The sequence below is a fragment of the Nerophis lumbriciformis genome, linkage group LG02, assembly GCF_033978685.3.
Source record: "Nerophis lumbriciformis linkage group LG02, RoL_Nlum_v2.1, whole genome shotgun sequence".
NCBI lineage: Eukaryota > Metazoa > Chordata > Actinopteri > Syngnathiformes > Syngnathidae > Nerophis > Nerophis lumbriciformis.
This window is the reverse complement of record NC_084549.2, coordinates 58,052,364-58,062,783: the sequence shown is the minus strand read 5'-3', so window position 1 is coordinate 58,062,783 and position 10,420 is coordinate 58,052,364. Positions and strand designations below refer to the sequence as shown.

Genomic DNA, 10,420 nt, shown 5'->3' with positions numbered 1-10,420 from the left:
TATATATATATATATGTGTGTGTGTGTGTGTGTGTGTGTGTGTGTGTGTGTGTGTGTGTGTGTGTGTGTGTGTGTGTGTGTGTGTGTGTGTGTGAAAACTCAAAAGTGAGTTTTGATGACAATTGAGTAAAGTGTTCAATTCTGTCCAGGTGCATTTTTGACATTAAGTTTAAAGCAACCTTCTTTTCAAACTTTCACAGCAACATTTATATTTTTTCTTAACTTTTTTTTTTTATAACTGACATGTTTAAATGAACAGAAAAAAAAAAGATAAAAGTCCGCACTTACCTTCCACTTCCTCGCCTCCAGGTGTCCATCAAAATAAGAATAAAAAAAGAAACTTTTTTTTATTTTTTTCCCCCTGAGTGAGTAATATTTCCACCGGTGGGCGTGGCCCGCCACGGGAACAATGCTCGGTCCACGGCAGACACCTCCGCGCGTGTCAGGTTACTCTGAGTGACAGCGTCGCCATGGAGAATAATTCCACGCCGGCCCCCGGGCTCAGGTAACCGACCAATCAGGCTCCACGTCCACTCGCGCTTGCCAGCGAGGAATAATGTTTTTTAAAAGGAGGCAGCTCGGAGACGCTCGGAGGAGTAAAGAAGAAGAGGGAGGAAGAGGAGGAGGCTGCGGTAACTTTCTACACTTTTCTTACTCAGGCTTCTTTTTTTTTCCTTTTTTTTTTTTTTTTTTTTTTTTTTCACAGCCGGACTTTCCTTTTTGGAGCGGGGGGGCTCGCCGGACTCGCCAGAGTGAGCGGGAGTCTGAAGCAGCCGAGAAGCGCACCCCCCCCCCCGTACCCGCCATGTCCATGCTGCCTACATTCGGCTTCACGCAGGAGCAAGTGGCGTGCGTGTGCGAGGTGCTGCAGCAGGGCGGCAACATCGAGCGCCTGGGCCGCTTCCTGTGGTCGCTGCCGGCCTGCGAGCACCTCCACAAGAACGAGAGCGTCCTCAAAGCCAAGGCCGTGGTCGCTTTCCACCGGGGCAATTTCCGGGAGCTCTACAAGATCCTGGAGAGCCACCAGTTCTCGGCGCACAACCATCCCAAGCTGCAGCAGCTCTGGCTCAAGGCGCACTACGTGGAAGCGGAGAAGCTCCGCGGGCGGCCGCTGGGCGCCGTGGGCAAGTACCGCGTCCGCCGGAAGTTCCCGCTGCCGCGCTCCATCTGGGACGGCGAGGAGACCAGCTACTGCTTCAAGGAGAAGAGCCGCAGCGTGCTGCGGGAGTGGTACACGCACAACCCCTACCCGTCCCCGCGGGAGAAGCGGGAGCTGGCCGAGGCCACCGGACTCACCACCACGCAGGTCAGCAACTGGTTCAAGAACCGCCGGCAGCGGGACCGCGCGGCCGAGGCCAAGGAGAGGTGAGCGCGCCTAGCCCGGCATGTGGAGTCGAACCTGTTTCAAACCATTTCGAATGTAAACGCGCTCCCATAACATAAGTTTTTTTTTTTTTTTTTTAGTAATAAAAATATGAAAACATACCTTTTTAAAAGGCTTTTAAACTTGTTAAAAATTAAACTATTTTTTACTTGTTGTGATTTAACACCCAAAACATTTTGGGTGTTAAATCACAACAAGTTAAATGTTTTCAAATTAAAAGCACTTTAATTAAATATATTAGATAGGCTATTCAAACCACTTCCAGTGTAAACACGCCCCCATAACATAAGTTTTTTTTTTTTTTTGTTTTTTTTTTTTTTTTTTGGTATATAAAAATATGAAAACGCAGTTTGGTCACCTCTTAGAAGGCTTTTAAACTTCTTAAAAAATGTAACCATTTTTTACCAATGTTCTGAGTGTTAAATCACAACAAGTTAAATGTTTTCCTATGATTAAAGCACTTTAAATAAATATATTAGATAGCCCCCCCCCCTCCCCCCCGCAACCCCGAAAGGGACAAGCGGTAGAAAATTGATGGTGAAAATGTATTTATATATATATATATATATATATATATATATATATATATATATATATATATATATATATATATATATATATATATAAAGCGCTATAATTAAAAATTCCTATAATTTCCTATAATTTTCCTATAATTAAAGCGCTTGCTCGTCTTACAATTCATCTTTCATGTTTAATAACCACACTTTTGATGTATTTTAAATGTCGGCTTTCACCATGGGAGATCAAAAAATACATGTTTTTTAAAAATAATTGTTCGTATGTGTGTGTGTGTGTGTGTGTGTGTGTGTGTGTGTGTGTGTGTGTGTGTGTGTGTGTGTGTGTGTGTGTGTGCGTGTGTCCTTTCAAAGTGGAAGACGTGTTGCTGTCAGGTGTTTGCTGCATACATGCTATGGGTGTCCTCTTTCACCCACTAACCTAACTAACGCGGTTAGTTAGGCCACTAACCTAACTAAAGCGCTAACGTCACTAGCCTAACCCGGCATGTGGAGTTGAACCTGTTTCAAACCACTTCGAGTGTAAACACGCTCCCATAACATAAGTTTTTTTAAATTTATTTTTATTTGTATTTATTTATTTATTTATTTTTTGGTATATAAAAATATGAAAACACAGTTTGGTCACCTCTTAAAAGGCTTTTAAACTTGTTAAAAATTAAACTATTTTTTGCCAATGTTTTGGGTGTTAAATCACAACAAGTTAAATGTGTTCCTATAATTAAAGCACTTTAAGTAGACCCCCCCCCCTCGCAACCCCGAAAGGGACATATATGTACATATATATATATATATATATATATATATATATATAAAGCGCTATAATTAAAAATTCCTATAATTTCCTATAATTTTCCTATAATTAAAGCGCTTGCTCGTCTTACAAGACCTAAATTCATTTTTCATGTTTAATAACCACACTTTTGATGTATTTTAAATGTTGGCTTTCACCATGGGAGATAAAAAAATACATGTTTTTTTTAATAATTGTTCATATGTGCGTGTGTGTCCTTTCAAAGTGGAAGACGTGTTGCTGTCAGGTGTTTGCTGCATGCATGCTAGGGTGTCCTCTTTCACCCCGTGGCCACTAACTTAACTAACGCAGTTAGTTAGGCCACTAACCTAACTAACACGGCCAACCTAACGGCACTAGCCTAACCCGGCATGTGGAGTCGAACCTGTTTCAAACCACTTCGAGTGTAAACACGCTCCCATAACACAGGTTTTTTTTTCTTCTTTTTTTTTAGTAATAAAAATATGAAAACACAGTTTGGTCACCTCTTAAAAGGCTTTTAAACTTGTTAAAAATGAAACTATTTTTTACTTGTTGTGATTTAACACCCAAAACATTTTGGGTGTTAAATCATAACAAGTTAATTGTTTTCAAATTAAAAGCACTTTAATTAAATATATTAGATAGGCTCCAGCCCCCCCCCCCCCCCCCCCCCCCCCTGCAACCCAAAAACGGACAATCGGTAGAAAATGGATGGTGAAAATGGATATATATATATATATATATATATATATATATATATATATATATATATATATATATATATATATATATATATATATATATATATATATATATAAAGTGCTATAATTAAAAATTCCTATAATTTCCTATAATTTTCCTATAATTAAAGCGCTTGCTCGTCTTACAATTTATCTTTCATGTTTAATAACCACACTTTTGATGTATTTTAAATGTCGACTTTCACCATGGGACATCAAAAAATACATGTTTTAAAAAAAATAATTGTTCATATGTGTGTGCGTGTGTGTGTCCTTTCAAAGTGGAAGACGTGTTGCTGTCAGGTGTTTGCTGCTCGCATGCTATGGGTGTCCTCTTTCACCCCGTGGCCACTAACTTAACTAACGCGGTTAGTTAGGTCACTAACCTAACTAACACAGCCAACCTAACGGCACTAGCCTAACCCGGCATGTGGAGTCGAACCTGTTTCAAACTACTTCGAGTGTAAACACGCTCCCATAACATAACTTTTTTTTTTTTTAGTAATAAAAATATGAAAACACAGTTTGGTCACCTCTTAAAAGGCTTTTAAACTTGTTAAAAATTAAGCTATTTTTTTTACCAAAGTTTTAGGTGTTAAATCACAACAAGTTGAGTGTTTTCCTATAATTAAAGCGCTTTAAAGCGCTATAATAAAAATTCCTATAATGTATTTCTATAATAACTTTTGATGTGTTTTAAATGGTGCTTTCACCATGGAAGATAAAAAAAATACAAAAGGGACAAGCGGTAGGAAATGGATGGATGGATGTTTTGTTCTTTTATAAGTGGTTGTGTGTGTGAGTGTGTGCGTGTCCTTTCAAAGTGGAAGACGTGTTGCTGTCAGGTGTTTGCTGCGCACATGCTGGGTGTCCTCTTTCACCCCGTGGCCACTAACTAACACAGTTAGTTAGGTTAGTTAGGCCACTAACCTAACTAACACGGCCACTAACCTAACGGCACTAACCTAACCCGGCATGTGGAGTTGAACCTGCTTCAAACCACTTTGAGTGTAAACACGCTCCCATACCATTACTTTTTTTTAGTAATAAAAATACGAAAACACAGTTTGGTCAACTCTTAAAAGGCTTTTTAAGTTTGTTAAAAATTTAACTATTTTTTGACCAAAGTTTTAGGTGTTAAATCACAACAATTTGAGTGTTTTCCTATAATTAAAGCGCTTTAATTAATTATATGATATATACATATATATATAGTTAAAGCGCTACAATTAAAAAATCTTATAATTTCCCATAATTTTCCTACAATTAATGATCTTGCTCGTCTTTTGATGTGTTTTAAATGGTAGCTTTCACCATGGAAGATGAAAAAAAATACATGTTTTATTTTTTAATAAGTAGTTAGTTAGGTTAATTAGGTTAATGTTAGTTATGTTAGTTAGGTCAATAACCTAACTAACACTGCCAATAACCTAACGGCACAAACCTAAGTCGAACCTGTTTCAAACCACTTTGAGTGTAAACACGTTCCCGTAACATAACTTTTTTTTTTTTTTTTTTTTTATAAAAATATGAAAACACAGTTTGGTCACCTCTTAAAAGGCTTTTAAGTTTGTTAAAAAAAAAAAAAAGGTTTGATTTTTACCAAAGTTTTGGGTGTTAAATCACAAAAAGTTGAGTGTTTTCCTATAATTAAAGCACTTTAATTACATATATGATATATACATATATATATATATATATATATATATATATATATATATATATATATATATATATATATATATATATATATACATATATATATATATATATATATATATATATATATATATATATATATATATATATATATATATATATATATATATATGTATATATATATATATATATATATATATATATATATATATATATATATATGTATATATATATATATATATATATATATATATATATATATATATATATATACATATACATACATACAACTGAAGATGTGTTGTACTGGTGGCACCACATGATTATTGCCAAACTCCACCCCACCCAAGAAGACATCTCCAACCCCATTTAATTGTTGTGCTGAATATTTAGGGATCTTTAACAACTAGTCCTATTAAGAATCCATATATATATATATATATATAATTAAAGCTCTATAATTAAAAAATCTTATAATTTCCCATACTTTTCCTATAATTAAAGAGCTTGCTTATCTTAAAAGGCTTAATTTCGTCTTTCATGTTTAAGATAACCACACTTTTGATGTATTTTAAATGGTAGCTTTCACCATGGAAGATAAAAAAATACATGTATTATTTTTTTATAGGTGGTTATTTAGGTTAATTAGGTAAAGGTTAGTTTTGTCAGTTAGGTCACTAACCCAACTAACACTGCCAATAACCTAACGGCATTAACCTAACCCGGCATGTGGAGTCGAACCTGTTTCAAACCACTTTGAGTGTAAACACGCTTCCATAACATAACTTTTTTGTTTTTTGTTTTTTTTTGTTATAAAAATATGAAAACACAGTTTGGTCACCTCTTAAAAGGCTTTTAAGTTTGTTAAAAAAAATAGGTTTGATTTTTATCAACATTGTGGGTGTTAAATCACAAAAAGTTGAGTGTTTTCCTATAATTAAAGCGCTTGCTCGTTTTAAAAGTCTTAAATTCATTTCTCATGTTTAATAACCACACTTTTGATGTCTTTTAAATGGCGGCTTTCACCATGGAAGATCAAAAATGACATGTGTTTTTTTTTTTTTTAAATAATTGTTAGTGTGTGTGGTTTGTCCTTTCAAAGTGGAAGACGTGTTGCCGTCAGGTGTTTGCTGCACGCATGCTGGGTGTCCTCTTTCACCCCGCGGCCACTACTAATTCGGGCTGAAAGCTGCAAATAAATCACGTCTTCCCATAGAAAAGAGAATTAGAAAAAAACAGAAATTAAACTTCTTTTTTTTTTTACACCCACAATATAAAATAAAAAAATACATAAAAAAAAAAACACCCCCCAAAAAATTAAATGTATATACTGAAGTATTTTTTTTTTACCCTAAAAGTTGTTCATATTAATTTATTATTACCATAATAATATGCTGCGATTTTCAGTATGCGCACCGATTGGCTGAGAGCTGTCACGTGATGTACGTGTTATATTGTGTCATGTCAACTCTATAAATTAATGCCAAATGTTTGCGTTTGTAGGGAAAACAACGAAAACTCCAACAACAACAACAACAACAACAACAACCCACTGACTTCCTCCATGAACGGAAATAAAACTCTTTTGGGAAGTTCGGACGACGACAAAACGCCCGCAGGCACGCCGGACCACCACACGTCATCGAGCCCGGCCTTGATGCTGGGCTCCTCCGCCAGCCTGCAGCCCTTGCACGGCCTGGCTCCTCCCCAGGGGCCCAGCGCCATCCCGGTACCGGGCGGCGGCGGCGTCGGTGACTCCGTGCTCCACCACCACCACCATCACCACCACCACAACCATCACTCCTTGCACCATGACACCATTCTGAACCCTATGTCGTCCAACCTGGTGGACCTGGGCTCGTAGAACCATGGAGGACTTTTTTTTTTTTTTTTCTAGAACGTGCCAGTGGAATTTTAGAAACGCAGCACTTAAAGGACTATAATAAAAAAAAAAATAGATAAAAGGACGGAACCGGCCGGTCCACTTTCAGTCCATTTTCTCCTCAATCGGCTTGCAGAAAATACCCCGAAATGAACAATTAAAGGTGAGGCGGGTCCAGGGGTGCAAATATGAAAATACAAGTATTTTAGCGAAATGTAACATGTTTTCAACAGTAATACAATGTCTTAATTATTGCTAATAATATCTTTGTTTTCGAGTTGAATTGGAATTATTGTTTACAAAAGAGCCAAACGTTGTTTTTATTGTTCTTGTGCTGGGAAAGGGAAATCATCCTCAAGTGTCTTAGTTGCCAGAGCCGCGATATCAGATGAATTATTATCACTTTACATTTGAACGTGTGGGAAGAAAAAAACGACTGCATGTGAACGCAACATGGCGAAGGGGTGACTTATAGTTTCATACTCTTTACAATAAAAAGACACGAAATGTGGATTTCATTTGGACCATTTTGTTGGATTCTATATGATATATATCCTCAGCTGCAAAAAATGCGTTATTCGTTATTATTATTTTATTTTTTAATGTTTTCATATTCCTGTTTAATTCGGACTCGGGGTCACGAACGTGGATGAAAATAATGTTTTTTTTAAATTTATTTAACACAGGCTATTCCTTTATGAAAGGCGCGCCTGATGCTTGATCTGGAGTATTTCATGATTAAAAATTGGACGATTTACGTGACATTTTTGGCACAAACTTATTTTTTCGAGAGGAAGTTGATATTGTTGAGCAGTGCACGTGGTCTCGTAATTTGCCAAAATAACTTCCCTCTAAAATAACAAGACAAGAAAAAACGTATTATTATTTACTTTGGATTGTTGGACAAGTTAGTCAAAATATATCTAAAAGCAACGAATCAAATTATTTTGGAAACGTTATTTTTTAAGAATGAAAAGACAAAAAACGTACTTCCGGGTCCAGGATCACGTGCTCCCCTTTTAAATGTCCTCAAACACTATTTTTTCCATTTAGTATTTTTTTTTAATATATATTTTTAATTAATATTTTTCCACTTTTTTCTGTAAACATATTTATACAACAGTAGAAGTTTTTTGTGATGTTTTTAAGGGTGATTTGTAAAATATGAATACAATAATATCAAAAATTGTATGCATGTGCAACATGTTGGACAATTTTACCACAGAGGGCAAAAATAAATATTTATGTACGTATGAAAAAACAATTCCATTTGTGTTTTTACACACATTTGCCTTTCATTTTATTCTATCAGAAATATTTGATATCAGTCTTCACATATATTTTTTTCTATCTGCTTTTTTATTTTTTCAATCTCACATCTAATTTATTTTTTTATTTTATCGTGCCTCTGTTATTTAAAATGTTACACTTTTATTGCTCAAATTAAATACTCTCTCAAAGCTCATTGAATTATTGTTAGATGTTGACATAGATCCATAATAGATTCATTAAATGCAGGACATCCACTCTTTTTGAGAGTCGAATTCTGAAAAATTAAAGAATGTGAAGGGCCATTTTTGTTGGTTTTATATATTTTGTAACTTTTGAAAAAAGGCTAAAAGTATATTAATAATATTTATATTTAAATACCAAGTGTTGTATTATAGATTCAACATGACAACATTTTTTTCTTTACATTGTTTCTATTTTCTCTATTTTTTACCCATTTTTGCAGGTTTTTTTTGTCTTTTTTTTTTTAATTAATGTGCCACAGGCCATTAATGGAGGTCAATATGCAACATTATTGTACAAAAAACCCATATTATAGTTTTGTGTTACAGATAACAGATACATGTACTGTGACATATAATAATGATAATAATAATAATAATAATATACATATATACATATTGAGGGTAAATAAAAACAAGTAAAAAAAGCTATTTGCTAAAAATGGCCATGGTCTGCACTTTGGACAACCCTGACCTACGTTTTTAGGACTTTAGTTAATTCAAGATAGGTGTCCCACTTGTCAGATAACAAAGATATTACAATGATTATGAATAATTAATTGTTTTGTGTGAGTGTGTGTTTGTCAGGTGCAGCGTGCCGACATTACCGGTCCCAAAGGGGAAACTTTGCACTTAGCTCCTCATCACAGAGGTCAGAGGTCAAACATTTATCGCTGCAGCGGCCTTAAATACGCGAGAAGGAAGTCGGACTGTTATTAATACTTCCAAACAACTATGTTTGTCTTTATCGCCGTGCAGCGTGCAGGGATGGCAACAATTAAATCAGTTTCCAATGAGGAGATCAGGCAGGAATGAGAGCTAAGCTACAAGTAAACAAACACATGTTGAGATAAAGTCATATTTAAGTGTGCCATAATTATCCGATATATACCGATATATATATATATATATATATATATATATATATATATATATATATATATATATATATATATATATATATATATATATATATATATATATATATATATATATCCACTCAGGTGAGTCACTAGACAATCTTAACTGTTAATACCAAAATTATTTAAATACAAACAATGGTATTTTTTTGGCCTGATTAGTTAGTTGCATAGACACTAAAGCTCATAGATTAAACTGGGAAAAAAAATCAACTGTCTTTTCAAATTGTGAACATTTTTTTTTGCCCAATCTGTATAAAAGTCGGTAGATTTTATGATAAAATAAAATAAAACAAACCTGGCAGCTCAGTCGTGTTTTCTGCACCAAATTCGTAATTTGAAAAACATTACCATTTGTATGTTTACGTGTAATTGTGAGCTGCAAGTGGTTTTAAAAGTGTATTACTGTAAATGGAAAAAACGGCATCAGTTTTAATTTTACAGTTATTTACCTTTTTTGGGGGGGGAAATATTGTCACCATTTTAAAAATACTATTGAATTGATGTGCTTTTATGTTTATGCAACTCATAAAACAATACTTTGTTTTCATATCAAAACTTTCAAAGTTACTTTAGGGCTTCAATTATTTAATTCAACACACTGAATATAAAAAATAGAGGAAGCGACGAGATCACTTTGATATTTTGATGTATTTTTTTTTTTACATTTTTGAATAAGGCAAAAAATACATTGCTTATATTTAAATCATATTAGTATATTAACATCACAGCTTTATGTTATTTTTAATAAATTTTTCCCATTTTTTCCTTTTTTTAAATGTATTTCTGCAGTATGCTGCCAAACACAAATGGCTCCAGACTCCACCCTTTCTTTACATGAGGGTGCCAAATATTATATGTGCACAATACACACTATTTGTATAGCTGTGAAAAGCCAAATTAAAAACACAATACCTTTTAAGTGTTTTTTTATTTTTTATTTTAAATCTCCTGTAATAATAATAATACGTATAATACTGATTACATTCAAATGATTTAACAATTTAATAAAC

General features: G+C 34.4%; 1 protein-coding gene across 1 annotated transcript; it reads left to right on the top strand.

Moving 5' to 3' along the window:
* Positions 1-394: 394 nt before the first annotated feature.
* six2a (SIX homeobox 2a) lies at positions 395-7,396 on the top strand. The gene is made up of 2 exons (XM_061970504.2): positions 395-1,365; positions 6,598-7,396. The coding sequence occupies exons 1-2, from the start codon at positions 557-559 to the stop codon at positions 6,956-6,958; spliced, it is 1,170 nt and encodes a 389-aa protein (XP_061826488.2). The 5' UTR covers positions 395-556; the 3' UTR covers positions 6,959-7,396.
* The last annotated feature ends 3,024 nt before the right edge of the window (positions 7,397-10,420 follow it).

Bases quoted from the DNA above. Each gene is read 5' to 3' on its own strand.
- six2a (XM_061970504.2), top strand. From the start codon at position 557: ATGTTTTTTAAAAGGAGGCAGCTCGGAGACGCTCGGAGGAGTAAAGAA. The intron at 1,366-6,597 runs GTGAGCGCGCCT...TTGCGTTTGTAG, and splicing joins GCGGCCGAGGCCAAGGAGAG to GGAAAACAACGAAAACTCCA.